The sequence below is a fragment of the Lepidochelys kempii genome, chromosome 1, assembly GCF_965140285.1.
Source record: "Lepidochelys kempii isolate rLepKem1 chromosome 1, rLepKem1.hap1, whole genome shotgun sequence".
NCBI classification, from domain to species: Eukaryota; Metazoa; Chordata; order Testudines; family Cheloniidae; genus Lepidochelys; species Lepidochelys kempii.
This window is the reverse complement of record NC_136380.1, coordinates 14,867,747-14,891,846: the sequence shown is the minus strand read 5'-3', so window position 1 is coordinate 14,891,846 and position 24,100 is coordinate 14,867,747. Positions and strand designations below refer to the sequence as shown.

Genomic DNA, 24,100 nt, shown 5'->3' with positions numbered 1-24,100 from the left:
TTATGAGTTTACCCATTATAAGCTTTATACAGAGTAAAATGGATCTATTTGGGGTTTGGATCCCATTGGGAACTGGGTGTCTGAGTGCTGGAGATAGGTGACCCTCTGAACAGTTTTTGGTTAAAGTCTGCAGCTCTGGGGGCGTGGACCAGACCTAGGTCTGTGTTGCAGCAGGCTAGCATGTCTGGCTCAACAAGGCAGGGTTCTGGAGTCCCAAGCTGGCAGGGAAAACGAGCTCAGAGGTAATTCCAGCACATCAGGTGACAGTCCCAAGGGGGTCTCTGTGACTGAAACCATCACACTCTCCCTTTAAGAAAGAGTTTAGGATTAAACACTATGTGTACATAGCACCATTCACGATTGACTCTCTGGGCCAGATTCTCTCGTCTGGTATGTTGGTGCAGCCCTGTTGAAATCAGTAGGATTGCACTGGCGGAAGAGAGAAGGGAGCATGGTCTTGTCGTCTCACAGAGTTTGTTTTCAAAGGATTAGGGTTAAGGTTAGGGTTACCTAATATGAGGGAAACAGTCGCAGTGTCTGTAATGATCCATTTCATCAGGGTGTTGCGAGACCTGGTTAATGAATGTTAACAAAGTGCTTGGGAATCCTTCGTTCCCTGTACAGTTACAACATGGTGTGATGAAATGTGGATAACGTGCCAAGCTGTGAACATTTCCAAACTATCCAGACCTAACACACAGCAGGTGCTGCCTCAGCTGGGATCTCAAACCCTTTGAAATTCACCCTGCCCTTTATAAAGGGCCTCGTCTCTTTCATGTCAGTGGGATACAGCATTCAGTGATGGCCACAGGTCTCTTTGTTACACAAGGCCATGCTGTGATGCTGAGAATCTGAACCTCCTAGTAAATTATATGTAGTTCAGGGAGGGGGAAAAAACCCAGTGTGAGTACAGGAACCAGCACCAGATTAAGAGATAAAACAGCATACATTTATCTGTCAAAATTATGTTAAAAAATTATAGCAATTTACACAGATGAGATTATGAATAAACATTCTTTTTTCAATGCCTGTTCTCAGCTCATTGGTGACTGCTTTGAGCTATCCCTTGGGGAGGTGCTCCTATCTGTTACCTTGGTCTGAATGCTGAGTAACTCTGGGTATGTCTACACGGCAGTCAGGAGGTGCGACTGCAGCACGTGTCGACGTACCTGGGCGAAGGCCACTCAGGTGTGTATCCAGGGTCTGGGCGGGCAGGGCTAGCCCGTGTAGCCACTGCTGTTGCTGCAGCATAACTGCTATTGTTACTCCATAAGCAGTTATACTGCTAGCTAGATCAAAGCCAAGTTGGGTATGTATACGTGTGTTGCAATCGCCCTATCTGATTGCAGTGCAGACATAACCTCTGTTGAAGCCAAACAGGCAATCTACCCGTGAAAGGCTCAATAGCCCATACTGATGCTGCGGGCATTGACCTCTGCTTCTTTGAGCCTGAACTTGTTCACGGCTAACCTGTGAAAACAACACCCATCTAGACTTAAATGCAAGGGAGGGTCTTAATAGTTTACTACTGTCTGGAAATAGCAGGGTGATTTAATAAAGCTGATGTAAGTCTTAAGGCTGGATTGGAAATAGGAGTTTTACTAAAGGGGACTTTTAATATTGCTGTGATTTTTATTTGACAATCTCTTACCAAGTGATCATGACACTATAGAGTGTGGGAAACTGGAGAAAGTACCATACGGTACTAGTGGAAACTAGAGATGGGCCTAAATTCAAACTCTGGATCTAAACGCACACAAATGTTGGGGAAACAGGCCCCAAATCTGTAGCTGGCCCCTAGCTTTATAGAGGGCAGGATCCAAACCTGAGGTTCTGAACGCTCCAGATGGTGGAGAAATGTGGAGCTGAACTTTCAGGCCCATCCCCAGAATAAACAAATGGGTTGGCCTGGTTTATATAAATTCAAGATGCCTGTCCTCTGGGACATTGTATTTCGTTTTATGCTCCTCAAAGAGTTTGCACAGTTCCTCAATGTACGTCTGATGTAATCGATCGACTTCTTCTTGGGATGGGTTGTGCTTCTTCTCCACCTTAATTGGCTTCCCAACTGGAAAACAAATGCACAAACATTAGGAAAGACTACATCCTATGTGCCAGGGTATCCAGATGCTGCCCTCATCTTTAATCCCAAGCTGTGGCCCCTGGAGGCTCTAGGTTCAAGTATGCAATGTTCCATTTGAACAGAATTGTAGTTAGGGATCAAGATGGAATATTGTACGCTATGGACTTGTATTTGGGAGGTGGTGGGCCTAGCTGATAGGGCATTGAACTACAACTCAGGAACTAGACCTGGGTTCTAGTTCCAGCTCTGCTGGGTAACCTTGGGCAAGTCTGCTCACCACTCTGTGCCTCAGTTTTCCCCATCTGTAAAATGGGGATAATGATACTGACCTTCCTTTGTAAAGTGCTTTGAGATCTGTGGATGAAGAGTGCTAGATAAGAGCTAGGTAACGTTATCTGTGGGTACCATGAGACACAAAGGCAGGCTGTCACCATTTGAGATAAATGAGATATGGTATTGGGGCTCCTGGCAAGCTGCCCTTGCAGCCCTCACTGTCACTAGGATTTGGCACCTCTAGAGTAACCTCTTGTTTTAAAACACAGAGAAAAGATCTCAGTGAAGCCACAAGCTGCCACCGGAATTTTGGCTCTTGCCCAGGGAAGAGCCGTGGGAGCACTGTGGCTATCACCAAAAAAGCCTCCCCCCTTAATCGTAAGCTGAATTTATCTACAAAGCCATTCACAGAGCCCCAGGAGCTAGGCGTGAGGCCTGGGGAGCATGTCTACACTGCAGTGAAACACCTGCCGCTGGCCAATGGCCACTGACTCACGCTGGTGGGGCTCAGGTTGTAGGGCTAAAAAACTGCAGTATAGATGTATGAGATGAGGCTGCAGTCAGGACTTGGGACCTCGCGACAGGGGAGGTTCCAAGAGCCCCAGTTCAAGCCTGAGTCTGAAGGTCTACCCTGCAATTTTATAACCCCCCAGCCCCAGTCCCACCAGCCTGAGCCAGCAGACACGGGCCAGCGGCCAGTCTTTTATTGCACTGGAGGCATATCCACAGAGGTCAACATTTTCAAAATACACTTGTAATTTTGGTTGCTTCCACTTCTGGGCGCCCACCTGGAGAGGCACCTTAAAGGGGCCTGATTTTCAGAAAGTGCTATTCGCCCACCCTCTGAAAACCTTCACAGGGTTTGAAACTGATTTTGAAACACCTCAAAGGTATTTTGGCCCCTAACTTCCATTACAGTCAATGAAAGATGTAGATGGGGCCTAAGAGACTCTAGCAATAAGAACAAATGTCCTTCCTCCCCAAGAAGCAATTTACAGTGGGACAGGCTGCCTCTTTATCAGGCAGGAAGGCCTTGAGGTTATCTGTTGTCCTTCTGAACTTCACTCTAATTGTGTTTGTCAGGCTGCAATGGGTTCCTATTGTTTCAAGTTGCTGTCCATCTCTCTAATTAAAGGTCCTGAAGACGCAGGTGTGAGGGCAAGTAAAGCCATTGAGAAGTTCCAAACAAGCTGTAAAACAATTAGGAGTAATTGTAGGCTGTCAAACCCAATCAGCATGGTCAGCCTTGGTCTTTAATTAGACTAACAAATGCGGGCTGTGCTCAGTGGGTCAAATCCACTGTTGGTGAAAGCAGGTGCGATTCCATTGAAACCACTGAGCTCCACTGAAATCTAGCCACACGTGGACTGGCATGCTAGGAACCGCCTTTCTCTGTAGTTTGTTCATTTAACCAGCTCTTTCAGCTGCTTCTTTAAATCTAGTGCTGCTCCTTTTAAACACTCCGTAGGGCTGCAGATTTGTTCAGTCTCTGATCTGCTTGTGGAACTGGCTGGAGGATGCAGAAACAATCAAATCTACTTAGTGTGATGCAAAGTCTCAGGTCAGAGCTGAACCAAAGCAACCTGGTCCCTATGTACACCATAAAAGGGGCTCCCTGTAGCCCCCATCCCTATGCTGTAGCCCAGCCCATCCTTGCGGGAGGCAGAAGGTTTCTGAGCTCAGATCAATGGGGCAGTTCACACTTCTTAGAGCTATTGTTTCAGGCTGTCTGCAGACTCAGGCAGACATCCATTATAGTTGGGTCACCTTTTCAAGCTTTTCTGTGCATCCAGGAGCAGGTGCCCTAGACATATGCCTGAAACGAGCCATGGCTTAGCTTGTGCAAGCTGGCAGCAAATCCTTAACTCCACCCTGGAGCCAGGAGAAAGCAGGGGCAGGAATTGTATGTCTCTGAGTAACAACGCCCCTTGGGGGGCTGCTTTGGGATTGATGTAGCGTAAGCACTATCCCTGGCACAGGGCTAGGTCCAAAGGCACCGTCTTGCCCTAGGTGCCTGTCACCATCTCCAAGCGCAATCACAGCACCCTGTGACCGGGACAAACTTACCCACGGTGAAGATGGGCCGTCGATATGGGAGCAGCCCGAAGCTGTACTGGAACACGCCCCGGGCGTGGAACAGGGGGAGGGAGATGCCCATGATTTGCTGAAGTCGGTGCTGCGTTCGCCTCAGCCAGGAGCCCTTTGGGTTGTCGACCTGGTCAAAGAGCTCGTTCTCTCCGAAGGAAAACACGGGGACGAGTGGAGCCCTGCAGAGGCAGAACGGGGACACGGCAGGCAGCAGGCCAGCAGACAGGGCACGCAAAAGGAGGCTCTTTCTGTGCATGGCCAGAAGCCAGCAGAGCTCTGCACTCTGCACGAATGCTCGCTCTGCCGTTGGGCAGGAGACAAGGTGAAGGCACCGCCACCTGCCCCTCTGGAAGAGCAGCGTCTGCAGCGCCCACGCGAGGGCTCTGTGGCTCATAGTGCCGGGGGAGTGGCGTGGCTCGGCTAGCCTACCCCTGTCCATCAAAGGAGTCTCTATCTTGCTCAGAGCAAGCAGGCTCCCCCTTCCCGCGGATGGGCAGGGCTGTCTAGGGCGTGGTTTTATGAACACAGTGCCGGCCTTGAGCATGAGCAAAGCCAATGGCCACTCGTGCCAAAGCCCACTGAAGTAAATGGAGAGACTCCCACTGGCGTCAACAGGCTTTGGAGCTGGCCGGTAGAGGCACCCCAACCAGCGTCAGTCCTGGCGCTCTCAGGCCAGCCCCGGCTCTCCTTCCGGCTGTGGGACTGGAAGGGGAATGGCCCAGCCAGCAGGCTGTCCTCCCCTCCTCTGGCCTAGTGGCCTTATTCCCCTGCCTCCCCTCCTGTTGCTGTGGTGTCGGCGTGAGGGCAGCGACAGGGCTCCCAGCATTACCCGTGCTCTATGGCCAGCCGAATGAACCCCTTGCGGTTTTTCAGCAGTAGGGTGAAGGCTCCGGGCCGTGCGTCCAGGGCCTCCTGGGCCCCTCCCACTGCTATGGCCAGCACGTTCCCGCCTCCCCGCCTCCTCAGTACGTACGAAGCGCTGTCTTTGTCGGAGGGGACGAGGCCTGGGTGGGGCAGAGACAAGAAGAGACACTTGACATGAAGAGCCTCCATTACCATGGTCAGTCATTCATACATCACTACTTGTACAGCTCCGCTACGGTGCTTGAAGGTGCTTCCTCCTCTCTTCTATAGTGCCAGAAGTTGATCCAGCCCTTTCCAGCCCTCCAAACCCCAACTGGGGGACAGGCACAGGGTGAGCTGGTCCTTTTTAGGGAATCTGGGCTCAGCCTCACTCTGTGACAGTGACCCAACGTGTGGGGCCCATGCAGGAGACTGAACAAGCGTGGGATTTATCCCTCTCTTTGTTAGGTCGGGGTCAGGGTTCTGTATCGCTGATGTCAGTAATTTCTCAACAACAGATTTGCATGGAATGTGGGTGACTTTGGGGCTGAAATGAGTGGTGTCCCTGAAAATGAGGTCCCTTGGAGAGGTAAGTCCTGTTCCCTGCCTTGAAAAGTCTCCAGTCTAAATAAGACAAGGCAAGACCTATGGCCCCCTTTCTGCAGAGGGCAGGTCCGGGGTTACTAATGGGAAGAAGTAAGGGGCAGCGACTGCCTGGGGAGATTTTAAGAAGGGATTTGGAGGTGAGAGGTATTTGACAGATTTGGTCAAAGAGACTGCTCCTGGTGCAGGAGGCATCATGGTGGAAAACAACAGTACGTATGTGATTATTAGCATCTGGAGACCAGGCAGCAGCAGACAAAGGAATAGGTTAAAAAGCAGAACCGTAACTAGGGTGGGACGAGTGGGGTAGCCGCCCAGGGTGCCAAGCTGCGGGGGGGGGGGGGGGGGGGGCATGAGGAAAAAACCCGTGCAGGGGCGCAAATATGTTTGCTTGCCCCAGGTGCTACAATGCCAAGTTATGGCTCTGCTAAACAGCTGCTATTGAGAAGCACGGGAGCTGTTGTGGCCTTTTGCCAAGAGGCCAGCCCTGAACCATTCCATCCTCTCTCTGCCACTGACTCACAAAGAGACTTTGGGCAACTCACTTGGGCTGGGATTTTCGGAGTTAGGTGCCCAACTCGATTGAATATTACTGGGATTTGAGTGTCTAACTCTCACTGGCCACTGTGGAAATCGTACCTAGTAGCTCTCTGGCTCCATTTCCCCATCTCGTCCTTCATAAAGCGCCGCGCGTGCTCAGCTGGAAAGTGCTGTGCATCATGCCATGGCGCGGCTGCTCGCTCAGTTCCCACCCCAAAACCTTGTTGCACTTTCTGCCAGCTCATGTGCAATGGGCACTTTCGGGTGCCAGGGGCACAGCAGAAGCTGCTGCTCCAGCACTTTGAAAGCGCTGCTGCAACGGGTGTAAAGGGTCTGGGCAAGCACCCAGGAACTGATCCCGCAAAGCACTTACACAGGTGCTCACCTTTGTGTGCAAATAGTGCCACGGACTTCAGTGAGACCATTCGCGTGCCTAGAGCAAAGCGGATGCTTCCGGCTTTACTGGACCGGGACCTAAAGCCTCGCTGATTTAATAATAAACAGCAACAGGGGCAGCATTTTGGAGGAGGAAAGGACAGAGGTGGGTTGGCGTGCAGTTCCTATTGACATCAATGGGAGTTTGGCCACTGACTTCAATGGGAGCAGGATTGGGCTCCCATGGGTGACCTGGTGGGATGACAAACCCCATCTTCACCTGTGGAGCCAATGAAAACGGTGCCAGCCCTGGTGAGCCCACTGGGTTTCTGCCTCCCTCTTATGTCTCTTTAAACAGTGGAGATGCAGCTGTGACTCGGCCAGCATTCTATTCTGCCTCTGCCACTGACTCACCGAGAGACTTTGGGCAAGACACTTAGGCTGGGATTTTCAAAGGAACCTAAGAAACATCCACTGAATCTTACTGGGATTTGAGTATCTAACTCTCATTGGCTCAGGTGGAAATCGTACCTATTAGCTCCCTGACTCAGTTTCCCCATCTATTCAATAACACTTAACCTTCTTCGAAAAGTGCTGGGGGTGCTCAGATGGAAAGTGCGATGTATTATTTTCATCTGCTTATTTTTTCTCACTGCCTGTTTCTTCTCCAGTCTCCAGGATTCTATCTCTGTCTGTGGGTACGTCTACACTGCCAAACAAGCCAGTGAGTCTCAGAGCCCAGTTTAACTGATGGGCTTGCAAGGGTCATGCTGCAGGGCTAAAAACAGACACTCTCCCCCCCCGCCCCAGGTTTCAGAGCCGTGCTCCAGCCCAAGTGGGAACATCTACACTGCTATTTTTTTGCCCTGTAGTGAGCACCGGAGTCAGATGAGACTTGCTGTTGCAGGGTGTTTTTTGCAGGGTAGATGTACCCTGTGTGACCTGTGGACTGGCAGCTCCATCTGTAGCACAATGGTTTGTTATTTGCATCGTGTTTCCCTGCAACAGCAGCAGGGTCTAAGTCCAGAGGACGTTTTTTCTCCCTCTTCCATAGTAAGAGCAAGTTCTCGCCTGGATGCGATTTGAACATGAAATAATTGAATTCTCCACCCAGCATGTGGGGGATTTAGCTCTGCCAGTGAGCAGCACTCGCCCTTTGAAATCAGCGGCGGCGGTGAAGCTATGTCCTCAGCTTTGAGCGTGTTTGGGGTTGCATCAGGGTGTGTTGGCTTTTCTTTAACCATTTCATGTAACGAGCAATGCATGAACAGAGGCAGGGTGGTCTCGTAGCTGAGACACTAGGCCAGGACCCAACAGATGGGGGTTCAAATCCTTGTTCTGCCACAGATTCCCTATGTGACCGTGGGCGAGTCACTTAGCCTGGCTGTTCTTCTGCTCCTACTTATTTATGTATAAATTATATACATGTACTACTGTACTAATATACTGTGTAAATTATAAAACATACACAAAAATAGAAATTAAAAAATGATGAGATAAAGATGAAATAAACAATATTTTTAAAATATTTTTTAATTTTATTTATTAACAGTACAAAAACTTTTTTTGCTCTCACTAAAATCTTATTAATAATAATTTTTGTTTTAGTGAGAGCAATGTGATGGAATATGCTTTATTATTTTTGAAAATCTTGGTTTAACACTTTGTGATACAGCGGGCGCTCAGGGTGGGGTGGGGGGTCTAGGAGGGAGTTAGGGTGTGGGAGGCCGCTCAGGGTGGGGGTGCGGGAGGAGGCTCAGGGCTGGGGCAGGCAGGAGGTGCAGAGCACTGACCTGGGGCAGCTCCTGTTTGGTGCAGGGGGTGTGCAGGTGGCTGTGCGCAGGGCAGCACCACCCCCATGGCCACGATTCTGGGAGCTGCCCCCCCAAGCAGGCAGGGCCACCCGGAACGCAGGGGCTTTAGGGGCTTCAGGGCCCTGGGCTAAGGGGGCCCCGGGGCCCTGGCCTGCAGCTCTAAAGCCCTTTTTGGAATGCGGCCCTGAGAGCACAGGCCGGAGGACTCAGGAGGAGCAGGGGCAGCCGTGCAGCCAGTGGCTGGAGAGAAGCAGAGAGAAGCACTGTATGTAAGGGAGCAGTATGACTGCTCAGAGCTCCGGTACGAAACTGCAGAAAAACCTGAGTGTCTCTGGATTAAGTTTGGAAGTGTGAGCAACAAGAGTGATGTAGTGGTGGGAGTCTGCTATAGATCACCGGACCAGGGGGATGAGGTGGATGAGGCTTTCTTCCGGCAACTCGCAGAAGCTACTAGATCGCACGCCCTGGTTCTCATGGGTGACTTTAATTTTCCTGATATCTGCTGGGAGAGCAATACAGTGGTGCATAGACAATCCAGGAAAGCGTAGGGGACAATTTGGAAAGCGTAGGGGACAATTTCCTGGTGCAAGTGCTAGAGGAGCCAACTAGGGGGAGAGCTTTTCTTGACCTGCTGCTCACAAACAGGGAAGAATTAGTAGGGGAAGCAAAAGTGGATGGGAATCTGGGAGGCAGTGACCATGAGTTGGTTGAGTTCAGGATCCTGACACAGGGAAGAAAGGTAAGCAGCAGGATACGGACCCTGGACTTCAGGAAAGCAGACTTCGACTCCCTCAGGGAACGGATGGGTAGGATCCCCTGGGGGACTAACATGAAGGGGAAAGGAGTCCAGGAGAGCTGGCTGTATTTCAAGGAATCCCTGTTGAGGTTACAGGGACAAACCATCCCGATGTGTCGAAAGAATAGTAAATATGGCAGGCGACCAGCTTGGCTTAACGGTGAAATCCTAGCGGATCTTAAACATAAAAAAGAAGCTTACAAGAAGTGGAAGGTTGGACATATGACCAGGGAAGAGTATAAAATATTGCTCGGGCATGTAGGAATGAAATCAGGAGGACCAAATCACACCTGGAGCTGCAGCTAGCAAGAGATGTCAAGAGTAACAAGAAGGGTTTCTTCAGGTATGTTGGCAACAAGAAGAAAGCCAAGGAAAGTGTGGGCCCCTTAATGAATGAGGGAGGCAACCTAGTGACAGAGGATGTGGAAAAAGCTAATTTACTCAATACTTTTTTTGCCTCTGTCTTCACGAACAAGGTCAGCTCCCAGACTGCTGTGCTGGGCATCACAACATGGGGAATAGATGGCCAGCCCTCTGTGGAGAAAGAGGTGGTTAGGCACTATTTAGAAAAGCTGGACGTGCAAAAGTCCATGGGGCCGGACGAGTTGCATCCGAGAGTGCTAAAGGAATTGTCGGCTGTGATTGCAGAGCCATTGGCCATTATCTTTGAAAACTCGTGGAGAACGGGGGAAGTCCCGGATGACTGGAAAAAGGCTAATGTAGTGCCAATCTTTAAAAAAGGGAAGGAGGAGGATCCTGGGAACTACAGGCCAGTTAGCCTCACCTCAGTCCCTGGAAAAATAATGGAGCAAGTTCTCAAAGAATCAATCCTGAAGCACTTACATGAGAGAAAAGTGATTAGGAACAGTCAGCATGGATTCACCAAGGGAAGGTCATGCCTGACTAATCTAATCGCCTTCTGTGATGAGATTACTGGTTCTGTGGATGAAGGGAAAGCAGTGGATGTATTGTTTCTTGACTTTAGCAAAGCTTTTGACACGGTCTCCCACAGTATTCTTGTCAGCAAGTTAAAGAAGTATGGGCTGGATGAATGCACTATAAGGTGGGTAGAAAGTTGGCTAGATTGTCGGGCTCAACGGGTAGTGATCAATGGCTCCATGTCTAGTTGGCAGCCGGTGTCAAGTGGAGTGCCCCAGGGGTCGGTCCTGGGGCCGGTTTTGTTCAATATCTTCATAAATGATCTGGAGGATGGTGTGGATTGCACTCTCAGCAAATTTGCGGATGATACTAAACTGGGAGGAGTGGTAGATACGCTGGAGGGCAGGGATAAGATACAGAGGGACCTAGACAAATTGGAGGATTGGGCCAAAAGAAATCTGATGAGGTTCAATAAGGATAAGTGCAAGGTCCTGCACTTAGGACGGAAGAATCCAATGCACAGCTACAGACTAGGGACCGAATGGCTAGGCAGCAGTTCTGCGGAAAAGGACCTAGGGGTGACAGTGGACGAGAAGCTGGATATGAGTCAGCAGTGTGCCCTTGTTGCCAAGAGGGCCAATGGCATTTTGGGATGTATAAGTAGGGGCATAGCGAGCAGATCGAGGGATGTGATCGTTCCCCTCTATTCGACATTGGTGAGGCCTCATCTGGAGTACTGTGTCTAGTTTTGGGCCCCACACTACAAGAAGGGTGTGGATAAATTGGAGAGAGTCCAGCGAAGGGCAACAAAAATGATTAGGGGTCTGGAACACATGACTTATGAGGAGAGGCTGAGGGAACTGGGATTGTTTAGTCTGCAGAAGAGAAGAATGAGGGGGGATTTGATAGCTGCTTTCAACTACCTGAGAGGTGGTTCCAGAGAGGATGGTTCTAGACTATTCTCAGTGGTAGAAGAGGACAGGACAAGGAGTAATGGTCTCAAGTTGCAGTGGGAGAGGTTTAGGTTGGATATTAGGAAAAACTTTTTCACTAGGAGGGTGGTGAAACACTGGAATGCATTACCTAGGGAGGTGGTAGAATCTCCTTCCTTAGAAGTTTTTAAGGTCAGGCTTGACAAAGCCCTGGCTGGAATGATTTAATTGGGGATTGGTCCTGCTTTGAGCAGGGGGTTGGACTAGATGACCTCCTGAGGTCCCTTCCAACCCTGATATTCTATGATTCTATGATTTCCCCTTCAAAGTGCCGCTTCTTTCCGGTCGCTGGCTGTGCGGCTGCCCCTGCTCCTCCACGGGCCGGAGGACTCAGGGCCGCCCCCCCTTTTTTCCCCTCGGGCGGTGCTCCTCCTGCCACGCCGCCCTTTTGCTCCAGTGGCGCTCCTCCTGCTGCGCCCTGCCATCGATCGTTCTGTGCACCCCCTGGGGTGCGCGCACCCCACTTTGGAGACCACTGGTTTAGACTGTAAGCTCCGCAGAGCAGGGACCGTCTTGCATGATGTGGTTGTACAGCACCCAACACAATGGGGCCCTGATCTTGACTGAGGCCTCTCAGTGCTTCTACAACCGAGGTAATAAATAAGGATAAAAATTTAAACTGAGAAAGTAGGGAGAGGAGAGAAGGAAGGACAGAGCATTTAAAGGGTGGATTGTACCTGTTCAAAGCTTTTCTTCTGGGTCCCCTCCACTCCTTGACTGCGTCCATGCTTATGGCAAAGAACATATGAACCCAAACAACTAATAGGCTCCCCAGTGTGACTCTTCCAAAATCTCCAGCTTTTCACATGGTCCCAGAGGGCCGAGGTCCTACCTGTGATTACCACTGCCACCCATACTCTGCCCCATGCTACTGCTTACCTCCACTCAGCAGGATGTCCCTGAAGAAGGGGACTCTGAACCAGAGTGTCAGCATCATCATGTGAGGGGTCATCCCTGGGAACAGCTGCAAAAACCCCGTTGCCTCGGTGCAGAAATTGAGGAAGGCACCAGCCACCAGGACCCCGTGAGGATGGAAGCCAACCACGTAGTTCTTACTTGGATCCAGCTCTGCCGTCTTCACCAGCTGGAGACACAATCACCAATGAGGAGATATAACACAGACGGAGCTGGGAGTTTGTAATGCATCCTAGAGCTCAGGCATTGCATGGCTGGGCATTCGCCTGAGAGAAAAGTCATGATTTTTCTGTGTGTGCAGCTGTCTCCCTCCCTCTTGGGGGCGCTACCAGTGAGCAGCCCTTACCCTCCGACATTCACAGAGACTAAAGATGTTCAAAAATATCGTGTCCCCCCCAGTTTTTTTTTTTTTTTTAACTTTTCATGGCAAATGCCCTTTGAACCAAAATGGGAGATTTCCACCCACCATTTTCATTTTGGTCACTATTTTTCAATTTCTGACAAAAATGTCAAGCCAAAAGCTTTTGAAGTTTTTGGAAACATTTCATTTGGCTGTATGTGGCCCGGTGTGTGTGTGGGGGGGGGGGAACCCTCTCTCCTGTCTCTCTCTCTCTCTTTTTAAACATCCCCTTCCTTTTCTAGTGGGAAAGTTTAAAAATTGAGAGACTGTTTCTCCCTCCCCCCACTCATTTTTTCACCCAGCACTAGCAGGGACTGCAGCTGTGCCTAGCTCCCGTGGTGCAAACAAAGCATGCAGGGAAGGCTCCTTGGCCCAGATCCTCAAAGGGAATTTGTGCACAATAGGCCTATAGCCTCAGAAGTATGTCAGCACTCACTCCCATTGAAATCAGTGGGTGCTAGGCACCTAAATACCTTTGAGGAGCTGGGTCCTCATGTCCTACCCCAGCGGTGTGACGCTCCTGCTCTGCTTTAAGGCAAAGGCCCTCTGGGGTAAGGCGATGAGAGGACAAAGGCTTGCGGGTACAATTTGAATTCCTAGCAACACAGCCTGCCTGACTTTGAGGGTGGGGGAGCGCTCACATTTGAGGAGGAGGAAAATGGTGGCAGAAGGCTGAAAAAGAGCCAGTGCCACCAGCAGGTGGCGCTCAGCGGCGTCTGGGCTAAAAGCACATTCCCTGGAGCCTCGTCTGCAGTGAGAAGGGGAAGGAATTCTCCCGCTGGTGCTATAGCACCACCCCAAGCCACTTTTCGAGGGGGAGTGACTGTGGGAGAAGCGGGGCAGACCAGGTGCAAGGGTAACCCCTGTCTCCTTGGTGGGGCGCTCTGCCCCCCTCTAGGAGTGGCTACACCATCAGAGATTGGTGAGCCTGCTACGGGCTTGGCTAAGAGTCACGTGTCTTGTGGCTCATGCATTAAGCTCCAGAGGTCCCAGGTTTGATCCCAGCTGATAACAACCAGGGTCCCTTGGTGTTACACAGGCGTAGCTTATCATCGTATTCTTTGCAGACTCTGGAAAGTGCTTCCCCCTTTGCTGGGCTGGCTTAGGGGTAAATGTCACACACAGCTCCCTTGAGTGTCTAACTTTAGGAGGGATAGCTCAGTGGTTTGAGCTTTGGCCTGCTAAGCCCAGGGTTGTGAGTTCAATCCTTGAGGGGGCCATTTAGGGATCTGGGGCAAAAATTGGGGATTGGTCCTGCTTTGAGCAGGGGGTTGGACTAGATGACCTCCTGAGGTCCCATCCAACCCTTATATCCTATGAAGGAGATTCCTATGAAGGAGGCAGATCCGGAGTCCCCCCGTCCTTTCACCTGCTGGGACAGTTTCAGGGACAGGGGCATCTGCCCCTTTAAAGGGCATCCCTGTCCCACTTCATTGATGTGATCATCAGCAGGTGACAGGAGCCACTGGACTAGTTTGGTTACAGCCCAACTCAGATATTCAGTCCCTACCAGCTGGGACAGCTTTTGGGGACTGCGGGTCTGCCCCTTTAACGACATTCTCCCCCACCCTCCCTATCATTGCTAGAGCCCCCAACTATCTGGAGCTGGCCTGGATTTCATAGCCATTTGGATGTGCTGCAAGGGCTGCTTTTCTCCCAGGCTTTACAGGAGGAGGGTGTGTCAGGGAACATGGCTGCTACTCTGAAACCTGTGTTTATCTGGAGAATTGTGGGTGGGGGTATGTTTTTATCTGGATACTGCAGGAGAAGCAGATTCATTTGATAGGACATGAGACACGATAGTGCAGTTCAGGGTGCCTGGACTGTGCCTGGGACCCTAGACTGACTTGCCTGACCCATTTGAGAACATGGACACTTCCAGCCTGAGTTAGACTTGACCAAGGGTCTGTCTACACTGCAATTAGACACAGTGGCTGACCCATGCCAACTGACTCGGATTTGTGGAGTTTAGGGGCAGTTTAACTGCAGTGTAGATATACAGGATCCTAGAGCCTGGGCTACAGCACGAGCCCAAATGTCTACACCACAGTTAAACAGTCCCTTAGTCTGTGCCCGCAATCCCAGGTCAGCCGCCACGTGGGTTTTTAATTGCAGTGTAGACAAACCCTCAGTGACCTGGAAACAAAAGTTCCTGCCGACCTGCTCCCAGTTCCCTGAGTCATCCAGTCCCACCCCCACTGGCTGTACAGTTAGCTTTACTTACTGTCCAGCTTCATGAGTGAAGAAGCGTGTTGAGAGCAGTCTGTGCGTGTCTGGCTGCAGCACTATTAGGAGGGGAATAAAATCTACCAGGGAAAGCCCCCAGGGAAAGAAACTCCTCAAGAACATACACACGCCCTGCTGGCAGCGCAGCAGGCAGAGCGAGGCTGTAATCGGCACTCAAGGCAGGGTGGAGGCCTTGTTAATGAGCTCAGGGAGACTGGGAGCAGGGTTGGTGCACAGCAGCTCTGCACCAGCTGGGCAAGCTCACTGCACAGGGGTCCATTCAGGGGTCCATTTCCACTCAGCATAAAGCCCTTTTCACCTCCAGAGCAGCTTAAAGGGCCCTTTGCCTAAGAGAGAATCAGGCCCCACAAGCATTATCCACTCTGCTGCCTCCAAGTACATCAATCCGCTCCATGGAGCTATTCTAATGGCAGGGCAGCTAATTAATTCCCCTGGAGAAAGCCAGAAACAGCAGCGACAGCAGGTAGGTCATAAGAGGTATTTTTTATGCTGTGGCTAATTTTCCATCTGTCCCGGAGCATTATTGACAATGCACATGTACCCAGTCACGTGCCATCTCCTAACGAGGTGAGGTCGTGAACAAAAAGCCCCTTTGCTACCGGGCCCAGGCGCTGAGCAAGCAAAGGGGTCCGACTGCTGATTTTACTCCGTAGCCAGGGACCTTTCCATGAGTCTCTCAGCCTCAGGCAGCCTAGTTTTGTTTGCTAGTTTTGTTCCTCCTCCCCAAGTAGTCCATAAACGGGAAGGCAAACTAGATCTAAGGGTTTGGGGCATCACTGAAATGTCATCGCCCCTGGGGCAGAGGGATTCTCAGGAGCTGTTTAATGGGCCACAGCAACACTCAAGAACAGCTTAGGAGAGGAAGTGAAGACCAGTTCCACCGGCCCGAAGGGGAAGTAGGTAAGTTGTAGCCAAGGGAGGTAGTTTGGTCTAGTAGTTAGAACAGAGGACTGGGAGATCTGGTTTGTAATCCTAGCTTTACCACATACTTTCAGAAGACTTCAGGATGGGGATGGCCATAGGCATCACAATAAGAGCTGAGTTTTTGAAAATTTGTCCTTTTATCTAGGTGCTAAGGCGGATGCTGAGCTCTTAAAAACCTGACCCTTTGTGGGTGCTGAGCACTTGCAAATCTGGTCCTGTGTGACCTTGGTCTGCCCCTCTAATAATGAGAGATGACTCCAAATCAAAATCTCAACGCCACACACTCCTGGAATGGACTTCAGCTGCTCACAATCTGAATATTGCAACCTACATCCAACACTAATAACACTGGCCGAGCTCACAAGGGTGAGACATGGGTCCAGACCTCCTTGACAACCAGGAACAAGTGTCTCAAATTATGCACCCAAAAATGGAGGCACACTAAGTTAGGGAGCATATCTGAAAAGTTGGCTGGAAGCAATTTGTCCATGGCCACGCAGAGCGTCCATAGCCTAGCTAGGATTTGAACCCAGCTCTCCTGAGGTGAGTCCAGTCCCTTAACTAACACTCTATTCTTACAAGCACTATTGCCTCTGTTTGCATGGGCTCCTCATTAACCTGTATGCTACAAAATGAACATTTTTGAAAATGTCATGCAGGGAGAACTGATTTTTATCACAGACCATAAGGGAAGGAAGGACAGTGAGACACAGGGCACAGTTCCTGGAAGGAGATCCAATTTAGACAAGCCGAGGATGGGGAATGCAAATCTCAAAGAGAACTATTCAATAGGAAGCAGACACCTGGGAAGCAGGAATGCTGAAAAATAAACCTAGATGTGACAGTGGAAATCATAATTTTGGATGCTGTTAGGCTTTAGGAGACCACGTTTGATTCCCAGCTCTGCCAAAGGCTCCCTGTGTGTCCATGGGCAAGTCATTTAACCTCTCTGTGCCTCAGTTCTGTAAAATGGGCAGACAACCCCCCCCCCACTTTGTCTCTCTTGTCTATTTAGAGAGTAAACTCTTCAGAGCAAGGGCTGTGTGTGTGTGTGTGTGCGTGCGTGCGTGTGTGCAAAGAGGCCCTGACCTGCTTGGGGCCTTGAGGTGCTATTGATGCACAAATCATAATATAGAGATGTTACAGCTGAAGGAAAGTCCTGCTCCTGTCATCCTTGGGGAAACCAGGCCTTGGACAGTACATTCAGTACTAGGTACCACCACAGCAAAAGGACACTGGCAAATAAAGATATAATTAGGGGGCTGGAGGGATTAATAAGGAAAGATGTGGTTGATGGGTGAGGGGCTGGAGGAGGCAGCGAGGACCGGGGCTGATGCATGAGGGGCTGGGGGCCAGAGCCCACCACCGCATGGTTGGAGCCTGCCACTCCAGGGCTAAACTTGGAAGCCTGAGCCCCACCACCCCAGGGAAGGTGCACACCAGCTGTCTGCTCCTCTGGCGTTTGTGGCTCCAGGGGAGGGCCACTGGTTCGCCTGTCCCCAGTCACCACCCAGAAGGCTGTGCCCGCAAGAAAAGCCCCTGATGGCCACATTTGAGAAACGCTGCATTAGACTGGAACAGTCAAGTGGTTCTCAACCTTTTCCATTCTGGGATACCCTCCTGTCATAAACCTACAGCTAAGGATAGCATAAAATCCCTCCTTTACCTGTAAAGGGTTAAGAAACTCAGATAACCTGGTTGGCACGTGACCAAAAGGACCAATAAGGGGAGAAGATACTTTCAAATCTGTGGGGGAAGGTTTTTGTTTTGGGCTTGGGCGTTCTCTCCGGAGACGAAGAGAGAGACCAAGCAAGTAATCTAGCTCCTACTGAATGATATATCTAAACTTACAGAAATAGTAAGTAATAGCAAAGAAATGTGTTAGAGTACCTTTTGTTTTAGCTTGTGAATTTTCCCTGTGCTAAGAGGGAGGTTTATCCCATTTTTGTAACTTTGAAGTTTTGCCTAGAGGGGAATCCTCTGTGTGTCAAATCTTATTACCCTGTAAAATTTCCTTCCACCCTGATTTTACAGAGGCGTTTCTTTTACTTTTTTTTTCTTTATAATAAAGTTCTGTTTTTTAAGAATCTGACTGGTTTTTAGTATCCTAAAAACCCAAGGGGCTGGTCTGTGCTCACCTGGTTTACCTATTTAGTTGGTAGATTATTCTCAAGCCTCCCCAGGAAGGGGAGTGAAGGGGCTTGGGGGGATATTTTAGGGAAGCAGGAACTCCAAGTGGTCCTTTTCCTGAATCTTTGTCTAACTCACTTGGTGGTGGTGGCATAACCCATCCAAGGACAAGGAAGGATTTTGTGCCTTGGGGAAGTTTTTATCCTAAACTGGTAGAAATAAGCTCAGGGGGTCTTTCATGCGGATCCCCACTTCTATACTCCAGAGTTCAGAGTGGGGAGGGAACCCTGACACCTCCCCTGCAATAAGAGCAATCAGAACCCCAAGAATAGTCCATCTGTGCCTCCTAAGACTGGACACAACACAAATAGACACTAGAGGGAACAAACCTGCAGCAGCCCCAAAGGCATGGACTAGATAAAACTGAACAGTCCTTTTCCATCCCTGATTTCCATGAATCCTGATTCCTGTGCAGTTAATTTATCACTGGTTGCACAGTGTTCTCATTATTGCTGGCTGCTTATTGCTCTCCTGCAATGCTTTCCTTTTAGGTTTCCCCGTGATTTATTATACTTTTATAGCATGCCTGTGTTTAGCCACCGCATTTAGAATTGCGCTATCTGTTGCCGTATCATTTGTTTTCTTTGCAGGTTCCTTCTGGCAGGAGCTGAGCCAGAATGAAAATCCTGGTGTTTTATAATCCTATCAGCTGGAACATCTGTTCCCAATATAGGTTGAGCCAGATCCAAAGGCCACTGAAGTCAGTGGAAAGGCTCCCATTATCCTCAGTGGGCTGTGGATTGGGCCCATACAGATGATGTTTCCCTAAGATAAATATGTACCCTCACATGTTCAGCTGTCCCATGAGTGGCAGCAAGACTAAAGTTACCCTTCCGTCATTCAGGGTTATAAACAGGGCCCAGTCAAAGTTCCCCTCTTCTTGGGGTACATTGTCAACCCAGCATCCACTCATTGTGGGTGCCTCCCATGCTGGTTGTCCAATCTGAGGGACACAGGGCCATGTTGCTCAGAAGCACTGAGCACCTACAACTCCAGCTGAGGCTAGCGGCAGATGCAGGTGCTCAGCACCCTTTGAAAATCAGGCATCTCTAGTGGGTGATCCAAAAGCAGTGGACATGTTAGGAACTGTAGGCCAAAATCCCTGCTCAAGCTGGGTCCACTTCTTCCCGCCATACTCTTGGCTTCTCCTTTCCTCTCTCTCTGCCCACCAGCTCGCCCGGCAGCATCATGAGTCCCATCGGCATCCACTCCCCAGTGCGTTAGCCTCTCCCGATCTGGTTCCATAATTCCGCAGACCCACCAGGTAACGCAGACGTGCAGATCTTGGTTCTGCCAGGGCAGTCCTGGCCAGGCTGCCTCAGCATGTCCAGGGCCCTGAGTAAGCAGCGCACCCTGACCTGTGTACACAGTACCAACTTTAGGCCGCTGTGGTGGCAAAAGGACCATGCTTCCACAGAGCTGATATTGCATGTCCTGACCCACAGCTGCACATTCACTAGCGCCTGGGTAAACCTTCCTCCCCTCTGCCCCATCTACTACTCTGCCAGCCCAGAGAATTCCAGATCAGCCTCCCTGTTATGGTTGCACATAGATTTGTATGTCCCAGCAGCCTCAGCAGCGGCTAATGGGTATGAGTGCAAAGGCTGCTAGGACATAAATGTTGGCAACTGGCTGACCCACCAGAAGGATGGTAACGTGGAGTCAGCTGACCAGAGAAGCCAAGAGGACCCCACATTCTGCATGGGTCAGTTCTGCAGTCCCACGAAAATTGTTTCATGGGCTGTTCCCTTGTTCATGTGTTGTTTGCAAGCATAGTGAAACAGGCATTTCAGCACGGAGCAGCGGTTCTCAACCTGCAGGCCACATGCGGCCCAATTAGTACACAGCTGTGGTCCAGCTCAGCAGTGTGCTAAAGGCCGGCCCGCGTGCTGGGGTCTGCCAGGTTCCCAGCTGCCCAGCATGGAGGTGTCCAGGTTGCCCTGCTGCCAAGGGCAGTGGGGTTGGGACTGCTGGCCTGCCCTATGGGGTCAGGGGCCTGGGGCCTGGGGCAGCCGCATGGCAGGGGTCTGGGGTCGGGACAGCCAGCCCCCACCACAGGGTCTGGGGTCGGGGCTGCCGGCTGACCCCGTGAGCTTCAGGGTCTGGGGCGGATAGCCGGCCGGCCCCGCGTGGCGGGGGGCAGGGGCAGCTACTGCCCTGCCACCCAGCCCCTACGGCCCAGGTAACACATAGAATAGAATCATAGAATCATAGAATATCAGGGTTGGAAGGGACCCCAGAAGGTCATCTAGTCCAACCCCCTGCTCAAAGCAGGACCAATTCCCAGTTAAATCATCCCAGCCAGGGCTTTGTCAAGCCTGACCTTAAAAACCTCTAAGGAAGGAGATTCTACCACCTCCCTAGGTAACGCATTCCAGTGTTTCACCACCCTCTTAGTGAAAAAGTTTTTCCTAATATCCAATCTAAACCTCCCCCACTGCAACTTGAGACCATTACTCCTCGTTCTGTCATCTGCTACCATTGAGAACAGTCTAGAGCCATCCTCTTTGGAACCCCCTTTCAGGTAGTTGAAAGCAGCTATCAAATCCCCCCTCATTCTTCTCTTCTGCAGGCTAAACAATCCCAGCTCCCTCAGCCTCTCCTTATAACTCATGTGTTCCAGTCCCCTAATCATTTTTGTTGCCCTTCGCTGGACTTTCTCCAATTTATCCACAACTCTCTCCAATTTATCCACATATGCGGCACATATGCGGCCCACAATGTGTAATAAGTTGAGAGCCACTGGCATAGAGATTGGGGAGGGAGGGTGCTTTGGTGTTAGGTCACTGGCCTGAGACTCAGGAGATGTGTGTTCAATTTCTCACTCTGTCATGGACTAATTGTGTCACCTTGGTCACATCAGTGCCTCTATTCCCAAACTTCCATTGATATGTTGTGGGTGAAAGGGAAATTCCTGTCTTGCCTATTTAGATTATAAGCACTGGGGGCAGGGATGTTCCTTACTATGTGTGTGTACAGCACCTAGCACACTGGGGTGCTGACGTTGGTTCAGCGTCTGGGCATTGCTGTAATAACAACAAGCAATTCTGCACACAGTGGACGTGTGAGCAACTTTTTCATGGGCAGCTCAAGTATCCACAGCTGGAACTTGCACCTAGATCAATGAATAAGACGGCTGCTCACATTCACAGCACCTCTGCCCCTTTCAGGCTGGACTGAATAGTGATGTGCATATAGCAAGCTTGGGTAAGGGCAACCATGCTTTCTCAATATCTTAGGTACATATTTGACCCCTATTACCACAGTATCTAAGCATCTCACTGTCTTTAACAGAATTAGCTTCACAACACCCCTGTGAGGTAGGGCAGTACATTATCCCCATTGTACAGATGGGGAATTGAGGCACAGAGACTTGCCTGAGGTAACACAGGATGTCTGTGGCAGAACATGGACTTGAACTGAGGTCTCCCAGGTGCTATGCTTACCACTGGACAATCCTTCTACTCTAGCCTTCCTCTCATTAAGGGAACTCCTAGACACAATAACTAGCTCCTTGGTGCCTGAATGTTTTCTTTCTAACATTTAGACATTCCCATTTTCCCTCTTTGTCAAAGTTCAATCTCTTACCGGACTAGTGGTCAAGTTTGGGTCATGGTCACAATATTCACATACTAGGAAGGGAGCTAATCTCTTACATTGTGCGGCCTAATTGTTATGCAATACAGACTTGTCCTATAGGCCCTTTGGGATGGGAGAAAGGTGGGGACCTCTTCTCTTGCTGATTGGCTGGCTTGTTTGTTTGCTTTTAAAGTGGGGTGGGATTTGCTCTTGATCTGTTCTTTTTGGATGAGTTATGCCTTTAATAATTGTCAGAGCACCCAGAGTCTGGGGCAGGTGTATCCATGTAGATAAATCTAAATAAAGTGAGCTCCTGTCCTACAGTGCATCCCAAGGTATTTCCCATTCCAGAAAAACAACAACCTGCAAAAGAAAATGGTAAACAAGAAACAATCCTGTGTGGATGTGCCTTCCTCTTGCATCCAACAGATCTGAGGGATGCCGAGCCAATGGCAGGAGATCCAGATGCCTAAGAACCCACCTCGGCTGTGATTGTGTTAGATTTTCCAAGCTGAGCAGTGTTGGGTCTCAGATTAACATTGCTGCCAGCTATATTTGCAGAACTGTAGGAATTCAAGGTCAAAGGACAGGCTAGTTCATCTCCTGACGAGAGATTGTTCCCTACAAAAGTATTCCCCGGTGCTTTTTTCAATGCAATTTTAAATTACTCTGTTTACTGGGCTTTATCCTCTTTCCTCGGAAGACTATTCCACAGCCCAGTGGACCTTGCTGTTAAATTATGAGTTAATCTTACACTTTCCTGGGCTAAATTTCATCCTATTACATTACTCCATTTTAGATCCACTCCCTTTTGCTCTTTCCCAAATACTACTATAAGCCAGTGGGTAGAGCAGTGGTTCTCAACCCATGGCCTGTGGGCTGCTTGCGGCCCACACAGCCATGGCCCATGTGATGCCCTCAGGGCCATACAGGTAGTATATATACTGTGAAGTGGACCAGACCTCTATTCCCAGTGTTGTGTGTCCCACATAACACATGGGGAGCTGCATATGTGGCCCACAGTGGTAAATAGGTTGAGAACCACTGGGGGAAAGTCATCTGTCACAGTAGTCAAAATAAAGCCCAAACCCTCCAGTTCAAGTCCATGTCTCTTTCTTCAGGGCTGGTTTTCTTAATAAACAGAAGATGCAAAATCCTTTACATGACACACAACACTGGGTAACAGAGGCCTGGTCCACTTCCACAAGCTGGGAAGGGACAGGATACAGCTCACCCAAGTCACATTGGCTTGTCCACTCTGCTAATCTGCTGTCTTCTCCTTAGCCGATACATAAGTATTGAGATAGAATCCCCCTCCCCTCCATGCAGGGGCACAGGCCAGCGAGGTAAGAGCACTGACCCTGGTATTGTCCGCACCAGCCGGCAGAGTGCAGTGGGATACACACACTGTGCCCTATCAAAAGGCACAGCAAGGGTTTCCTGAGTGCACGTATGCCCAGAAACCTTGCACTGGCCTTGTTACAATGCTCTTAGGAGTGGCCACGCTGTTGTAGTAGCCAGGCAAGTTACAAGCAACACCTAAACACCACACATGCCTCACCCTTTGTGGTTCTCAAATACAAGCTCATTAGCTCTTGTTTTGTTCTCCTGAGCCTGAGATGGAGGAGCTGGTGTTTGCCAGGCAATCATTGCCCTTTACACCACTACACCTTTTAATCTTCAGTCCTAGGCAGAAAGGCCCTGGAGCCTAAGCTAAAGCCATGTTTTCTCTCTGGCTAGCACATCCACAGGGAGAAGGAGGACTGTTAATATTTCATGCAGTCCAAGCAGCGTTTGTGTTATGTTTCCATTATTCAAATGGAGATCAGGCTGTGGGCCACAGTCCTTCTTCCTGCTCTGCTCCAGTAAACAACTAGACAACAGCAAACCTTCTCTCCTCCCCATCCCCTTCCTCCCGCCCTGGGCCACTGCTTTCTGCTGCTTTGTGATCCCATGTGGAGTCCCCTCAGGCCCACACACCCCTCATTCCAGGGCAGCTCTAGAACACAACTGGAGCTGCAAAGTTCCCCTTCCCCTGAGGCCGGGGCAGCCTGTCTTGTGATCAGAGCAAGGCACCAGGAGTCTGTTCCCCAATCGGAGGCTGATTGATCCGGGATAAATCTCTTAGGCCAAAGTGTTCCTACTTGTGTGTCTTGAGCTGGTCCCCTAAATCCACATTGAGGCTCCTAAGCAGAGCTGGCCTGATGTTCCCAGGTGCTGAGCACACACACCTCCCAGCGACTTCCTGGCAGAAGACACCCCTCCTTGCTTGGCCTACCTGGGAGTCCAGTTTGGTGTGGAATGCAGGCCTTGCTCTCGGGATATTAACCCCTATGTGCAAGTGGGTGGGCAAGGGGAGGAGCTGTGTCTCTCTCCCGCCCATGCACTGGCCAGGTTATTTGCCAGGTAAACATGGAGAAGTGCTATTATTTGTTTTGTGGTAGCACCTCAGAGCCTGAGTTATGGATCTAGAGGACTCCACTGTGCCAGGCATGGTACAAACACAAAACAAAAAAACCCTGCCTCAAAGATTTCAAGCAGCACCCTTTCAAAGGCTGT

At 50.2% G+C, this 24,100-nt stretch overlaps 1 protein-coding gene across 2 annotated transcripts in view; it reads right to left on the bottom strand.

Annotated features, from left to right (window-relative positions):
* Positions 1-927: 927 nt before the first annotated feature.
* The window catches only part of MOGAT2 (monoacylglycerol O-acyltransferase 2), a 55,637-nt gene continuing 32,464 nt past the window's right edge, over positions 928-24,100 (bottom strand). For both annotated transcript variants that reach the window (XM_073335025.2, XM_073335032.1), the window contains 4 exons: positions 12,166-12,370; positions 5,274-5,448; positions 4,424-4,623; positions 928-2,068 (listed from right to left, as the gene is read on the bottom strand). In XM_073335025.2, the coding sequence (XP_073191126.1) occupies positions 1,914-2,068; positions 4,424-4,623; positions 5,274-5,448; positions 12,166-12,370 (735 nt within the window). In that variant the 3' untranslated portion in view covers positions 928-1,913. The remainder of the gene's footprint in view (positions 2,069-4,423; positions 4,624-5,273; positions 5,449-12,165; positions 12,371-24,100) is intronic.